This window comes from Kryptolebias marmoratus, linkage group LG11 (genome assembly GCF_001649575.2).
Source record: "Kryptolebias marmoratus isolate JLee-2015 linkage group LG11, ASM164957v2, whole genome shotgun sequence".
In the NCBI taxonomy this organism is placed as follows: domain Eukaryota; kingdom Metazoa; phylum Chordata; class Actinopteri; order Cyprinodontiformes; family Rivulidae; genus Kryptolebias; species Kryptolebias marmoratus.
This window is the reverse complement of record NC_051440.1, coordinates 10,138,673-10,155,195: the sequence shown is the minus strand read 5'-3', so window position 1 is coordinate 10,155,195 and position 16,523 is coordinate 10,138,673. Positions and strand designations below refer to the sequence as shown.

Sequence of the window (16,523 nt, the reverse complement as noted above, 5' to 3'; positions counted from 1 at the left end):
TTTTTTAGCCTAAGTGTCAGTTCACTGTCAGCATTATCCACCTTTGGTTATGCAGGCGGTGCTTCTTTATGGCATTTTGAGCAAATATTCGTTGGATATTTGTGCTCGGTCATTAAAGGGAACCAATCCTGGCTGAGAAAACACTAAATTTGAATCTGGAAATGTTTGACTTTTTTTTTAAAATAACACTGTATTTTAAACACACAGTGTACGGCTTTTACCAGAAAAAATACCTCCATGGCATTTAAAACCCAGAACTAGACACAGACAGCGTGCGTGTGTATGATTTTTGCACAAACTACTGACTGAACGGAGACACTTTGTTTGGGGATTCGGTCGGTTCAGTGACCGTGCCGAGTGTCTGCAGTGGAATAGATTTCCCAAACCTTCCTCTGTCTCAGACAATGTGATGCACTGTGAAAGGGCAAGAGAGGTTTTTATTTTTTCTTTTTTTTTGTTACTGCGGTGCCTCCAGATGCAGTTTTGTGGAATGAATCACATCTTTAAATCTTGAATTGCAATTTATTGGTACGCGAGTCCATCATCAGCCTTCTTTCAGTCGCTGAATAGTTTGCAAATGAGGTTTATAATAAGCAGTCGATGACAACAAAGGCTTTTTTTTTATAGTGTGCATGAAATTTAAAGGGCTTGGACCAAATGAATTTGATCATGAGGTTCTGCTGTCAGTCCAGGATGACTCTAAAGCACACTGGTCCTTTTTTAAATTATTATATTTTTGAATGTGTGAGAAAAAATAACCATCCACAGTATATTCTGCTTGTTTTGCCTGCCTGAGGCAGAGCGGGCTCTCCTACAGGCTGGTTTGTCTTCTGTTTAAAGATGATTTGAAGCTGGGCGTGACCTCTGGGGCTCTTTGGAGCTAAAAGGTCAAGTGGAGAATCAGTCGTCATAATCACATAATGTGGCATGAAGACCTCTCTCTTGACCTGGCCACTGACACAGATTTTATTCCTATCACCGCCGACCACAATGCTGTCTTTCATGCGGCTAGAATGCCATTTAGAGGATTAGTTTTTCTCGATAAGTACATTTATCTTTACGAACACATAAAGATGTGCTGCATGTGGCAGCAGCGCCCGGTTTGCAAAGTTTTGAAAGCACAGCGGGGACTTTGTCTGGAGCCTAATTATCTTCTTATGAATTCAAACTCTATCTGTGGAGAACAGTTACGTTCCGATGCCCGGGACTTATGCAATGCGTTCCCTGAAAACTACCCAATTATTTCTGAAAAGGAAGCCTCATTTGCAGAACTTCATTATAATTCACGACAGAGCTCAGCGCCCAGTCCAGTTCCTGCCAACACCAGCAGGAACAACAACAACAACAAAAAACAATCAGACAGAAGAGAAGGTGTAATGACCACATTTCACATCACTGAACTGTGATGTAAATGCAAAATCACATTTGTAGTAAAGTGCCTTCTGCTCTCTCTTATTGCTGCTTAAAAAAAAGGGACCTGAAAACAGACGGGCTTTGAAGTTTACCCACAGTTCAAAGCGAGGGAGATGACTGAGTGAGGAGGATGAGGTTTACCGTCCCGGCTAATGGGAGCTGACAAACTCCGGGGCATGAAATTACTTTTACTGATCCTGATGATAGCGCCTCTTTTTTTTTACCCCAATTCAAATCAGCCCTTTGCCTGTAAGACAGCTCAAATGGGCATGGTGAAGATAAGCTCCCGAAGTTAACGACAACTGCAGTGTAAAATATCCCGCAAACGTTTGGGCAGCGCTTAAATATTAAAGCAAGCAGATGATGAGCTAATCGCTAATGAGATGCAAAGTGACGAAACTTCACATTTCAGCGTGATGAAGTGAACTTTTTGTTCGTTTGTTTGTTTTGCTTAATTTTACACTAGGAGAGGAACAAGACTATGAGCCCCCCCATAGAAGTTTTGATCTTCCAGATCATTTATTTACATAGAGAGCTCAGACTTTACTTAGATTGTTAGAGCTGCAAATTTGCTCGCAGCGACTGTTCGGAAAGGTCACAAAATGCACATTTTAAAGCGTTTTAAATTCTCCTCCCAACAATCAGCGGCCATTACTTTCTCTAAGCAGCAAATTGAAAGTTTGAATTATTGATGTCCATAAGAAAAAAAGGCTGAGAGGAGCTGTTTTCTCGGTTCACAGTGGCATTTTGGAAAACAGCACTAGAACCGCAGAGTTCAAGTTGAGGTCCGAGTGACAAACACACCTCGGTTCTGGAGAACTGCTTGTAGGATGTTCAGAGAAGCCAAATCACCACCTTGTTTGATGGAGGAAGAAGAAAAAAAAAGCGTGCATCCGTGTGGCTTTACCTGAAGAGGCGTTGGAGGAAAATATTTCCTCATTATCAGACATTTACAAAGAAATCTGTAAACAGGAGGATGAACCGCATGTGGTTAGTGAAAGCTTCTGACTGGACTGAGCAAAGTTGGTTGGTAAAAGGAAAAAAAAAAGATTTAATATACTTGGATGAAAAGAACACCTGGCCAGCTGTTGAACATGAGGGGTGGATTGATCGTGAACTTCACTGCAAAACAAAACGATCATCAAAACTTACAACTAAAAATATCAGCTTCTAAAGCTGTAATGTTAGGGTTTGGCATTGGACTCTCAGTTCCCTGACCTACACATAAATACAAAATGTGTAAATATTGCTCAGATTAGGTTGTACATGTAAGATGGCCAAGAACTCCAAGTCTTTTGCAGGAGCAATTAGTGAAAATCCATCATACCTTTTAAGATTACATAAATCTCAGATAGGTATTTAGCCAGCTGGTGCGCTGACTATTTCAGCAAAAGGCATTTTTGATGGCGCTCAGTTAAAATGAAATTTTTCTTTGTTTACAAAAGATAAAAATGAAGTTGAGATTTGTGCACCAGTTATTAGTTTTTTTTTAAAGTGCCAGATTAGCCTCGGTCCTCTGACGCAGTAAACACAGAGCCCCCTTATCAAGAGACGCCGTCAGGAGAAAATTATTGAGTGCCTCGGGAAGCCAGAATTCAAAGTTGGAATTCCTCCATATCTGATGTAACCTCAGAGGGGCGAAACATCCATCAGAAAGCTACATCTGACAGGTCCTACCCCCTGAGGACATTTACCCAGTGACACATGGCGGATGGCAGTTCGAGCAGCATTAGGCCTCTGAATCCTCAGAAACGGAAGCAACCTTTGCCTCGCGTCACGCTGCGTGTGTGACGGGCAGCTCCAGCCTGAGAGACCCGTATGCAAAGCTCATTTGCAGTTTGTCCTAAGCGGACCATTGTTTCCTAGTTTCACTTCTTGTCCAAATATGGCCCGGCCTTCCAAAAAAGGCACCTCTTGTGTGGCGACGTGGCAGCGGTCCAGGAATTGAAATGTGACTAAAAAAAGTAGCTTTAAATGAGACAAAAGACTACCAGAGCAGCATTTCTGACCTGATGTCAGCTCCGCGAAGAAGGCTAGTTTAGTTATGATGCTGGAGGAGAGAGAGAGAAAAAAGGAAAGACAGATATAACCTGTTTGTTTTTTTAAAAAAATAAAATATCTCACACATATGCTTGCTTAGCTTTTTTGGTGGGGGGGAGACTTATCGTCAGCTCTGAAATGTTGCAGCATTCTGCTCCCACCCCGTAAGACCACCGCGCAGTCGGCTCCTAATGTTGCACGCCTTAGCACAAGGTGTCAAACAGACCAGTGTTTCTGTGAAACTGGCCCCCAGCTATCGGCACAAAGAGCCCCATAACTGGACCTGGACCGGCAACTTAATTGACACCGGGGCTCAGAAAAATGGAGCCTCACACAGGGGCGAGTTAGTGATAAGAAAACTGCTTAGTTGTTTTGTTTCCAGCCGGGTTTGTCAGGTTCCCACTGCAGTAAGTCACTTTTAAATCTCCATCAGGAGCTTTTCCAGTCCAAGCTTTTCCTCTCTCTCTCTCTCTCTCTCTCTCTCTCTCTCTCTCTCGCTCATCTCTGTCTTTGCCAGAAAAGCTGCTGGTGCATGATGATGTGCTTTGGACAAACAGACACTTCAGCACTTCTTCTGTGCTTTGTGACAGAGTTAAGCCCTCTTTGTATGATTTCCATATCAGCCAGCTGGACTGTGAGGCTGGCTCTCCTTTAAAAAAAAACAAAAACACTGTATATCCTAACTTAGAGGTCGGTCAGGAAGGATTGCATTTTATCAGAGACAGATCACTTCTTGAAACTCAGGTTTTCCATCAGACCTGAAGGCAGTTCTGTCTGGCGCTCTGCAAATCAGTTTATTAATTTTTCATATGCAAATATATCAGCTACCAAATAGATATGTTCAAATATTTATAGTTCTAATCATCCTTACATTTTCTCCTAGCTCGAGGTTGGCGATTCTGTTTTTGAATTAAATATTCCAAGCGCTAATAGATAAGTTGATACAGAAACTGATCCAATCGATGCTCAGAAAAATTATAATAACGTCTCCTAATAATGAGACTCTCTCGCCACACGTTGAAGTGATGTTTTATTTTTTTTCTTCCTTTTTTCATAAATAAAATGTTTCAAGCTGAGCTGGCTGGACTGACTGAAAGTTGATCACATTCTCTTTCACCTTTACTGTTTCGATGATCAAAACAGCGAACTTTAACATGTCTGTAGACCTAAAATTATTCACTTTAATGTCATAAAGTAAGGAAGCCAGAAACCATTACAGCCTTCAGAAGCTCAATTCAGAAAAAAGAACTATTGCCTCTTAAGGACAACTGTTTTGCAAATTTCATAAATTTTACTTTTGGGGGAAAATGGAAGTAGAAGTGGATGAATGAGATGTAGTTTTCCTGATGTCTGAGCTTTATCGTCCCATGGCCTTCGGGTCAAATTGACCCAAAGTCACAAGAGCTTCTCCCCCTTTCTCTATCTCTCTCTCTCTTTTGCGGGCTTCAGGAGGGTGTGCAAAAGCACAATTTTTTTTAAAATATAACCAGAAATGTCCTTCTTAGGTTTTGTTTATCAAATAAAAGCAAGAACAGTTATATTTTCAAAAAAAAAAATCAATGAAATAATAGATAAAAGGAAACAAATTATAAAAATTACATTAATATTAAATGATAAATTTGAGCTGTTAGCTTTATGAGGCTATTATCTGGTATCATTACTGGTATGAAAATGTCAGTATGCAGGAACAAATAGTTCAAAGACCTCTGTGAGAAGGTTAGTTTTAATAAAGCTGTGATTGTCTGCAGCCTTTTAGCTTTGTTTGACTCTTTTTCTAAGGCTGCACTAACGTTCCCAGCGCCACCTCTCGTTGGAAAGTGTTTCACGAAGAATTTGCTGCCATGATTGTTCACCTAATGTGCGCCCTCAGTTACAGAAGCAATTTGCCTTTTTTTTTTTCCCCCCCTTGACGTTTGGAGATATGACAGATTTTCTCAGTCCCCGTCTCGAAATCTTGGTGCCAAAACATCCTCCATCACGTTCCGCAGCTACTTTGGCTGCTGGAGACACGAAAGACGGCTTCCTTTTCCACAGTGTGGGTAAATCCACGTAACATACGCTGTCTGTTACACCCACTTTTTTTTTTTTTTTTTTTTTTTGTCTACACGGATTCAAAGCAAGAAAGCGCTCTCGATCAAATCTCCTCATCCATCCATCCATCCAGTCACATTGCTCTGTCCCAAGACACTTGGGGGGCCCTGCGGCTCCCATCGCCCCCCCTCCCCGCTCCCAGCCGGGCTTCTTTAATGAGGACTGGCCCCGGTGTGTTTGATCCTGCTGCCAGCTCGCAGCCCCGCGGCCCCTCGGTCTCATGCCTATTCAACAATCCCCACAGCCTCTACAGTTACTCCCCCACTGCCTTGGGTACAATATGGATCCAAGGCAAAAACACTCCTGGGTGGTTGTTTGATTTCAAAGCTGAAAATGTGGAGACGAGGGGGGAGAAACACAACAATTTAGCTGGTTGTTGACTTTCAAGCAGCTCTTCAACTGTACATTGATTTCTTCAAAAACTCTCAAAATACTGACTGCTACAATTCTACAAATGTAGGCTTCGAGCTCCAATTATTTAGCTTTTCTGACCACAGTTGTAGTGTAAAAAAAAAAAAAAGACCATTCGCTGCATATAAATGGAGCCTGTAAAAGTGGCACTTCTTTTGTTTTGTCCATAGGACGGAGGTCTGCTGATGAACAACCCAACAGCGCTCGCGATCCACGAGTGTAAGTGTTTGTGGCCCAACACACCCCTGGAGTGCGTGGTGTCGCTGGGGACGGGCCGCATCGAAACCGCCGGCAAGAACAGCGCCACGTACACAAGCCTCAAGACCAAGCTTACCAACATCATCAGCAGTGCCACAGACACAGAGGGTAAGGGCGAAGCACTTACAGGGATGGGTCAGACATTTAAAAGCGCGGGTCTGTGGAAGAATTACGAACAAATAATATCTGTTGCAAAAATCTCTTTGAGCAGTCTTAGTTAGGAGAAATAGAGGATTGATGAGCTCATTGTCCAAGTGGCGCCAAGACTAAAGCAGATTGTTGCTGTCTTTAAAGAAGTCCAATCTGAAAAATTGCTTAAAAGTTCTTGCAAACACTATTTTAGCAGCCAGCTGTGGCACTTCCTGCAGGAGTTTAAAAATATTTCTTCTGGAATAATCATGTAATAAAAAATTGACAGCTGTGTAAATATTTATAAAGTAGCATTTGCATGAACTGTTTGAAAATCTTGTAGATTGAAGTTGGTTTAAGATGCCAGAGATCCACTTTAGTCTTTAGTCTTGTCGTTAGATTGTCACTCTTGTCAAAATTAAACTATTTCTTCAAGCTGAAGTCATTCAAAGAGCTATCTACGACAGGTAAGATATTAATCATTCCTAACCTTTCCAAAGAACCCCGTTTTTAAATGTCCAAACTATCCTTTTAAACTGTTTTGTTCAGTAAAGCTCATCTTTGTCGGGTTGAAAATCAGAGCATGGTGATCGGTTTGCTCATCATTTTCAGGACTGCAGTTCATACTTTTCTCTGTCTGTTAGTTTTAAGATACAGATTCAGTAATACACACTTAAAGGGCCTTTTTAAATAACCTGTATATCCAAAAACAATTCATTCAAACCTGAAGGAGAACATGTGAGACTGATTTGGCTATTAGCTGGTGCGCATCCTAACAGTTTTTATGGACAGTGTTGGATTAGGTTCAGTATGTTTAATGTAAACCAGAAACTATGTATACAAAATGTTATATATTCTAGGTAAAAGGAAAATGAGACTTTATAGTTCCAGTACAGAAAGTGTCCCTCTTGTTGTTGACTCGGTCCAGGATTCATCCCGCTGGGGCCTGTTTGTTTGCAGCTTCTCCCTCTCCTTATCATCTCTGGACATGGGCACTCTCTGCTGTGCCTAAATTTGTCTCAGCCCCCCTCCCCGTTGATGCTGTGGTGACCCAGTTGCCTCTTTGCATTTTTTGCCCCTCCTGTCCTGTATGTGGAATTAAGACCTCCCCAGCTTTCGGCGGAGGCTTTTATGTTTGGAAACAGCAGATAAGTCGGAGTGTTTTATCTGAAACTTTCCCCTCCGTGTTCAGAAGCCTCCTGCTTTGTCTCGGGAGTCTCAGCGGAGCTCAGTTTCTTGTTAGGAACAGATAAGGCCGAAATAGGAGTTTAGATGGAATCATAGCTCCCAATGTCAAGCAAACAGACAGGGAAACATTGTTCTTTGAGCCTGGTGTAACATTACTGTGAATGTTTACAACAAGTCTTGGAAAAAATGACCTTGGGTTAGTTCTCTCACGAGACGGCTGCGTGTTTCCAGCCTTTTACAAATTCTCTGTGACAGCACTGAAATGCTACGAAGAGAACCGGTTTGTTTACAAATTGGGATGCTAAGTGTGTCCTGAGGCCTGCAAAAGAATTTTAACCTTCCAGTCGGTTCGATTGTTTGGACCCACAGTGGATGTGGGACTTTTAAGTCTCCTTCTCTGGCTTCCAAAGGCTCAAATCTGTGATATTGGCCTTTTTTTTGTACAGTTACAGACTGTGAATATAAAAAAAAAACCCACACCAATTCTTACTTTGTAATATTTTCTCCTAATGGAAAGCACTCGGTGATTGGCATTCAGGTTGTAATCCGATGTACCTTACGGTTGATTTTACAAAGCTGTCGAGAACAATTTCCACTGAAACAGTTGGAAACTGTCAAGTCAGACTTTATTTACAAAGTGCATTTCATGTGTAAAGCAACCCTGTGTGCTTTCCAATAAGAACCTAAAACAAAAAAAAAAAGATAAACCAGTGCATTTGGATGGACTTGCACATACATACAGAATCATAAAAATACCGAAACAGAATACATAAGTATTAAGCTTTTGCAGATAGGAGCATATTTAAATATTAACAACAGAGATTCTCTCAGGTCAAGAAGCCGTGCATTCAGTGCCATTAGAGCCCAGATACAGAAGAGGCAGTTTCCCCTGAAGGTGCGAGTCATGACTGATTTATCACGATCTGCAGACCTGAGGGACAGAGGAGGCACTTTGAAAATTTTAAATTAATATTATAAAAATTATATCGATTGAAAGCTGAAAGACAAAACTCGTTTTACTGGTCCGACTGGTCCTCAAATATGATCACAAGATGTGGATCAGAACTAAAAGAATGAGACCCCGGAAAGTTTTCGAGATAAGGTGAGGAGCTCTATCATCCGGAGGGACCTCGGAGTAGAACCGCTGCTCCTCCGTATTGAAACGAGTCAGCTGAGGTGGTTCGGGCATCTGATTAGGACGCCTCCTGGACTCATCCCATTAGGAAAAGACATGAAGGCAGACCCAGAACTCACTGGAGGGATTATGCCTCCTCTGTGGACTGGGAATCACCTCGGGATCCTCCAGAAGGATGTGAAGCGTGTCCCTGAGGGGAAGGGAAGTCTGAGTTTCCCTCCTGGACCTGTTACCTAAGCCACCCGAGCACGGATATATGAGAAAAAAAAAAGGATGAATCAATTATCAGTCTATTATTGCTGCCTTAAGTGACTCTGTTCCAGTCGGATCAATAACCCGCTGTCAGAGAAGTCGGGTGGTAAAATTCAGTTCCTGGTTAAGTCAAACTGAAGAAGAAAGAAATCATATTTTCACCTTGGAAAAAAAAGCCTTTTTTTGCTCTTCTTTACTCTTTCTTCAGTGCAGAAAATACTCCCCAGGTCTGCTGTTATTAAAACCAGAGCAGCAGCCGTTTCTGTCTTGTAGTTTACCTGCCTGTGGCTGCTTCTGCAAAATACTGATAAGTCCAAACTAAAAGCTAAAATCCCACCAATTATTGTGATCAAAGGAGAACTGGGCTGCCTCACATCATAGCCCACTTCTTCTGACTCTAAAAACCATCCGCCTTATCTCTTAAGCCAATCTTGTCTCTGTCTTTTTATTAGGCTAAAGTTATTTTTACAGGGTCAAACATTTAAAGCACACTGATTGGCTGTGACAGCGTAATGAAAGCAGATACAACTTGGATCGTTCTTTAGATAAACTCCTCGATTCTGGTAGGGCCTTAGAGGCGGCCAGTTTTGATAGTGTCTGTGTTTAACGTCCTGACCGACTGTGGGAACACAGACTTTTTGGGCCTACCTGGGATGTTTACGTTTGTCGCCGCTGCCCTGTGTGCGAGCGTGAGCGCTGCTGATTTTAAAAAGCGTTCATCCGAGGCAGACGAAAACAGTTCTGACAGACAAGCCCAGACGTTTTTTTCTTCTGAAACTTCCTCAGACTTTCAGCCCTGAGCTCTTAGTCAGTGACACATGAAATGCTGTCACCGCGCTGACAGACAGGATTTGACTTCCCGCGACCTTTTTCCCCCCTTCCACACGCACTTGTTGAATGTTTGGACATGTTGGAGCTGTTGGGAGGTGTTTCTAAGTTTGCTGCACGTGTGACCTGACCCTCACCTTCTTTCTGTCCTCCAGAGGTTCACGCTATGCTCGACTCCTTCCTCCCCGCGGACACCTATTTCCGCTTCAACCCCTTCTTGAACGAGGACGTCTCCCTGGACGAGAGCCGGCACGAGAAGCTCAACCTGCTGCAGGCTGAGGGCGTCCGTTACCTGGAGAGGAACGAGGAAAAGCTTAGCAAAGTCGCTCGCATCCTCACTCGAGAGAAAAGCTCCATCCAGAGGGTGACAGAGTGGGCCAAGCTTAAGGCTGACATGTATAACAGTCTATCCTCAAAGGTTTAGAACCATGCTGCTTTCCTAGTTCCCAATTGTACACAAATATTTAACTTTACCACAATAAATGTGTCAAAGTTTATGGTTTTTTGACCAGTAGTTTTGGAAAAACAATGTGTGAATGAATCCAGCATGCCAAACGCCTCCTTCCTCCTCAACAACACTTTGACTGATATTTTTAGCATTGGCGTGCCAACAAATTTGGCTCTTCCTACAGAAGTAATTTTCCCTGCCAGCCACACTGGCAAAGAAAACTGGTCTGATTTTAGCCTGCTTTCAAAGACGACGTTTTAAAATGGCTTTTAAATCTGAAAAATCTCCTATAATAGGGAATAAATATCACCTACGTTAGCAAAGGTTTCTCCAGGAATCGTTCATAATTCATAAATTCATAAATTCATAAATCTGTTCATAATAATTTAGCGCCTCTTGGCTCATGGCTAAAATCAGCACAGGTGTTGTTTGGTGAAAAATTAAGTCAAGGCCAGCAGAAAGCTGACGTCGTTTAGGCCTTTTCCACACAAAAACAGGTTTTCCGAAACAAACTTTTCAAAAATTTTTAATATTCTTGTAAAGATGGCACAGTTTTTAGAAATGTTTTCATTCACACAAAAGCACCAGAAATGACCTAAAATGCCGTGGTAACTATGCCAGGCCTGTGTGTGGCGCTGTAACGCTGCCGCGACGATACGTCAGAAGCCGAAAACAAGACGTGCAGGCTTGTGGCACGCTGGTTGGACATTTAAACACAAGTAGAAGAGCATGGCGTCGGGTTTTAGGTCAGATTAGAGGGTTAAATATCGTTTTCCAAAGGTTGCATTAAGGGTGGTGTTTTAAGATTTATTTCACTCTGGAACATATTTTCAGCAAACACATTTTTGGAGCTCCTACAGCACTGTTACCGTACGGACGCAAGGCTGAAATGATTAAAAATAAATAAATAAATGGTGTATTCAGAATTCCTGTTACTGTGTGGACGACCCCTCAGGAAAAAAAAGGCTGGATTTGAGGAAGCAAGTTGCCTAAATCTGAACCTTAAAAACAGAACCTACCCTCTAGCTGTTCACCTGTTGTTGTTGTTTTTTAGCTTTAAAAGCTAATTTATTTCCAGCTTGCTGCTGGTTTCTGGCTACATATTTGGAGTGATATAGATAAGCTAAATCTGATCCTATTGTGGAACAAACCGTCCTGAAACTATATCATTTTCAGCACCAGGAACCTTTTGAGGCAGTTATGAACCTTTTCACAAGCGTGCACTTTCTAATTATTAGCTTTTTGTTAAGTTTTTTTTAATGACTTTGACACACCCTCACGGACCTGTGGACTCCTTTAAAACAACCTACAGATGGGTTTCACAGAGTTTTACTGTATTGCATATGTCAGTCTGTATAGCTGTAAGACAAAAATGTAACAAATATTTGCAAACTGTCTAATCCAGGGGTAGCATAAGTAACATTTTTCAGGTTTGTACATTAAACAATGCAGCTACGGGTAAATTGTATCATTTTTATTGAATAAAATCACTAGACGAGGACCCACTTAAGGCAGTACAGTATTGCTTGTGTGTAATTCTAATATAAATATGATACTATAATATTTAACAGGATTTAAACGGGGCGTAGCTGTCGTAATGTTGATGTGTTGTTTTAGCTCTGGAGTGTTTTAGGTTCAGATGTTTCGAACACTTTTTATGTTTACTTGATTGTTTTGGTTTCCCCGAGGCATTTTTTTCTTTCTTTTTTTTAATTATTGCTCTGTCTTCAGCTTGTCCTCTTCCTGTTTGATGCCTTTTCTTTAAAAGCCTCTCTCACCCTTCCTCCTTTTGTTTCAGTTGCCACTCTTCTGTACTGTAATGTTTGTTGAAATGATTCGGGTCATATCTGAAGAATTGTATTGAAATTGATTTCTTTCTTTCCTTTTTTTTTTTCCTTTTGTTATTGATTTGCCATGGTGAGAAAAAAACAAAACTGTTTCCTATTTGCTGCTAAAACCTGCACTGCAGACGTCCGCATCCAGGCCTAATCAGGTCAAGTACTGTATAACCGACACCACGATGTGCGAGTCACTCCCAGAGCGCCTGAAGTGAAATGGCTCCCAGATTAATGTAATTCCACTGTTCTCCTGTTGGTCCTACGCAGAGACTGTTAGAGAATGTAATTAAAATCCGTCCCTGAACTATAATGCACCCCGACTTCTCTAATTATTTGACGATAAGCCGATTAATATCTCCGTGAGTCTTCAGCTTCTTTGACAGTCTGTGGATCTTAGGAAGTGCAGATATTAAGTTTGCATCGTGTACTCACAACTGTCTAATTAACCCAACAAAGATTAAGACTGATAAACCACCTTCACTGCTCAGTATCCAACGTGCTTGGCTTAATTAGCAACTTCTGATTTGCAGAACAACAACCAAACCGTGCAGTTCGACATCCCGATTGTTCCTGTTAGTGTGTTTTTTTTTTTTTCTTTTCTCTTCCCCCTCCTCTCCTAACTCAAATCTTATCTTGTAAAGGCAGGGGGTGTATTTGTCAGGGGAATGTAATTTCACTGCTCATCCCTGAGCTACCTGTCATAAAATCGAGGAAGGTGAGGCGAGTTGACTGCAAGGCTGTGCTCAGGCAGCTGGATAACAGCTCTGGCTGGTGATGGATCGCATTTCCCTCCAGCATAAACTCTGTGCACCGACACAGCTCCCCGCCGACTGCTTACACACACACACACACGTGAAAACACAGCGATGGCTTAAGGAGGCAGAAGATGCAGGGAAAAGGTGCTCGGAGGAGGAAACGTTGCAGCGTGCAGAACATTTACAAACATAGTTTTACCTGGAGTTTAACAGCGGTACAGAGAAAAGCAATTTGGTGCTCAGTGAAAACAAATATATATATATATATTCAGAAATATATATATATATATATATATATATATATATATATATATATATATATATATATATATATATATATATTTAACTGAACTGAAGTTTGCCTTTAGTGTTTTCGGAGGTTTTAGAGTAACCAAACTGAAGGAAAAAGGCATTGCTTTTACGGATGAAGACAGTTCACAGAAGGTTTTTATCTTTTAGTTGCACAAAAACAAACATCTATATATAAACAAATTGTGAGGTTCTACACTAAGAAACTGGTTTTGTACCTATACAAGTGTATAAAAAAATTTAAGACCCAGCATTCTTGGGAAGGAACACATATCGATCTTTGCCTTTATAATAGAATTTTAAACTGAGATCATTTGTGTTGTATACAGCTCTACAAACCTCGGTTTGAATAACAGAGTTTAATTCTGACCAGAGTGGCGAGCTAACAGCTAGTCCAAGAGGGACCAAGACCAACATTCAATTCAGTTTCTTCATATAGCGCCAAGTAACACCGAAAGTCGTCTCAGGGCACTGTACAAAAACATTCACAGACTTTATAAGGAGCCAATTAGTAAAGGTCATCTTTCTAAGGAAGCCAGCAGATTGTGATGGATCTTCACTTCACCAGGCTCAGGACGGGTGGCCATCTGCTTTGACCGGCTGAGGTTTGAGCAGACAGGAAAGAGACACAGACAAACATAGAATGATGGGTCCAGGTGTGGTTTCTATTGGAAGACAATATAAAACACATGTTAATGATAATTACACATACAGACATAGAGAGTTGAGAGAATAAAGACAGCAGCAGAATGAGGAAATGTGGTCAGTTTATCTGTAGCAGCATAACTAAGGGATAGCTCAGGAAACCCAAATCAACCCTAACTATAGGATTTGTTAGAAAGGAACGTCTAAAACCTGGTCTTAAAAGTAGACAGGGTGTCAGCCTCATGGACAGAAACGGTAAGGTGGTTCCACAGGAGAGGAGCCTGATAGCTGAAAGCTCTGCCTCATGTTCTACTTTTAGAAACTCTAGGAACCACAAGTAAACCTGCAGTCTGAGAGCCAAGTGCCCTGTTAGGATAATATGGAACAATAAGATCTGTATTATGAGATGGTGCTTGGTTGTTGCGGCCACCTTAAAACAACTTTGATTGCAGTAATTTCATTGCAGTTCATGCGAGCACTGTTAAATTCTGAATGAAACTCCATTTCTCCAAGCTCACGTCTTTCAATAAGCTATCAACACCAGGTAGGATATTAATTGTTAACAACCTTTCCACAGAACCTCATTTGAAAATTTCTGACCTATCCTTTTAATTATTCTGATCAGGTTAGTGCCCCCTGTAGGTAATATGGTTATTCAACTGGTAAACGCCGCCTGCACTCAGTAGTGTATAAAGAACTCCTAATGTAATTACACACCACACTGAGAGACGAAATGCATCCCCCCTCTGATGTAAACAGATCTGACACGTGAGCCGGTCCTCCAGCAGTAATCACATCGCTAATTTCATTTCGTTCACACCTTTGCCTCAACCTCCAGACTGTAAATACATCTTTAGTTCATAGCTGAATTGTGTATTAAGGATGTTAAGCAGAGCTCTCTCTCGCCTTGTTTCTTTTGCAACAACTGCTTATCCTCGTGGTGGCTGCTCCTCAATTACACCTCACATTTAAGCCGCAGCAAACAAACCCAGCTCATTAGCGCCTAAATCGTTTTGGAGTGCGCGATTCATAACAGGATCACATATGGAAAGTTTAATTCCAAAATATTACTGCAACCTAGTTTAACTAGAAGTCAAATCTGAGCACAATAAACTGCTCATGCTATTTTTATTTTTTTTTACGTTGTCTCCGATGTCTTTCTTGTGTTTAATGAATGTCTGATGACAGTCACTGTGCAACTTGCAAAGTGCCACTCTTTGTCTCCAAGGTGCAATATCCTTGAACTTCAGAGAACTCCTCAGAGTATTTTACAGATATTATGCGTGGAGAAAAACGATAATGAGATCCAAGACCTCTGTAAATGTATCTGGAGGCAATCTAAAAATGAGAGGCAAGGACAATTACAGCGTTTCTCAGTAAGAAAGCAGAGGTGGGTGAGAGGCGTGACCTCGAGAGGATGGTTTTGGTCAAACGGCTCTGGCTTTATGTTGCTTCCTCAATCCAGTGAGAATTAAACTCTTTTTCTCCGAACTGAAGTGATTCAAAGAGATATCTGCAACAGGTGCAGTAATTATTGCCCATAACTTTCCCCAGACCCTCACATGAAAAGATCCAAACTACTCCTTTAAAGCCCTTCAGCTGGCTTGTTATCTACGCTTTAGCTCAGCCTGGTCCCAGATGAGTGGCCACATGGAGCATGAAGCCATTCTCTTCTTGCTTCACATCTCCACCTAATTTGTTTATCTCAGCGAACCAGCTTTTGGACAGCGTCTCAAACCGCAGACCGCGTTTGTTTGACAAACCCGACTCATCTTTATGGGAATAATTGTGCCTCTTGCGCCGTGGGTTTGACTCTGTGACAGCAGATGGCTGCCATTTCAAAGCCTGAGATAAAGTATGAGTTATAGTGGGAGAAGAGGGAGACAGAGAGAGAGAGAGAGAGAGAGAGAGAGAGAGAGAGAGAGCATCACTGGCTTCAAGGTAAACCAATGAACTAATGAACAGGGCGGAAATGCGCCATTAAAGTCACATGGCCCCATCAAGCAGAATCCTTGTTGATCCCAGGATGTGATCAACGGAACAACCTGCCTCTCGATAACAGGATACCGATGACGCCTAACAACTGCTGTCCAAAAAAGTTCAATTCTGTTCATTTGTGCGGTCAAAATTATAAATCCAGTTACAGTCAATTTATTCCCATCATGATACAATGCACACACATGCAGTACATTATGGAATGTCAGTCAGGAAAAGTTATCTGTTGATGGATGCCGGTGGCGACAGTGGAAAGGAATGACTCCCTTTTAACGGGAAGAAACCTTTGGCAGAACTAGGCTCAGGAGAACTATAACAATACCAAAAAAAGCAGTTGTAGCAATAACAAAGGTCTTTTAAAATGGGAGTTTGTGGTAAATTAACGAACAATAAATATCTAAACAGCAGATAGATCACTGAACGAAAAATGATTAGTTCTGAAGGACTGAGAAGCTAGTCTGAGCGGCACCAAGGTCAAAGTGGGTTGCTGCCATCTTAAAACCACTCAAGCCTCAAAAGTGTCGAAGTGGTTCATGTGAACTTTATATTATACAGACGGGCATCAGTGTCACATTACGTGGTGATCTACATAGAACCCTGTTGTTGTTTACATACAAGTGCAAAAGAGCTGTCAGGAAATATAAGTATCTGCCGGGATAATTGAATAATGCAAATTGGACAGAGGTGTAAAAGTTTATAAAATAGACTGGTTTGAAATACTTTAAGTTTAGAGTTTTAAGATGGCAGCGGTCCACTTTGGCCTTGACCCTACTTCAGCTAGCTTTTAG

At 41.5% G+C, this 16,523-nt stretch overlaps 1 protein-coding gene across 8 annotated transcripts in view; it reads left to right on the top strand.

Moving 5' to 3' along the window:
- The window catches only part of LOC108230210 (calcium-independent phospholipase A2-gamma), a 25,101-nt gene extending 12,760 nt beyond the window's left edge, over positions 1 to 12,341 (top strand). For all 8 annotated transcript variants that reach the window (XM_025003750.2, XM_017406235.3, XM_025003751.2 and 5 more), the window contains 2 exons: positions 6,126 to 6,321; positions 9,901 to 12,341. In XM_025003750.2, coding sequence (XP_024859518.1) covers positions 6,126 to 6,321; positions 9,901 to 10,169 — 465 coding nt within the window. In that variant the 3' untranslated portion in view covers positions 10,170 to 12,341. The remainder of the gene's footprint in view (positions 1 to 6,125; positions 6,322 to 9,900) is intronic.
- The last annotated feature ends 4,182 nt before the right edge of the window (positions 12,342 to 16,523 follow it).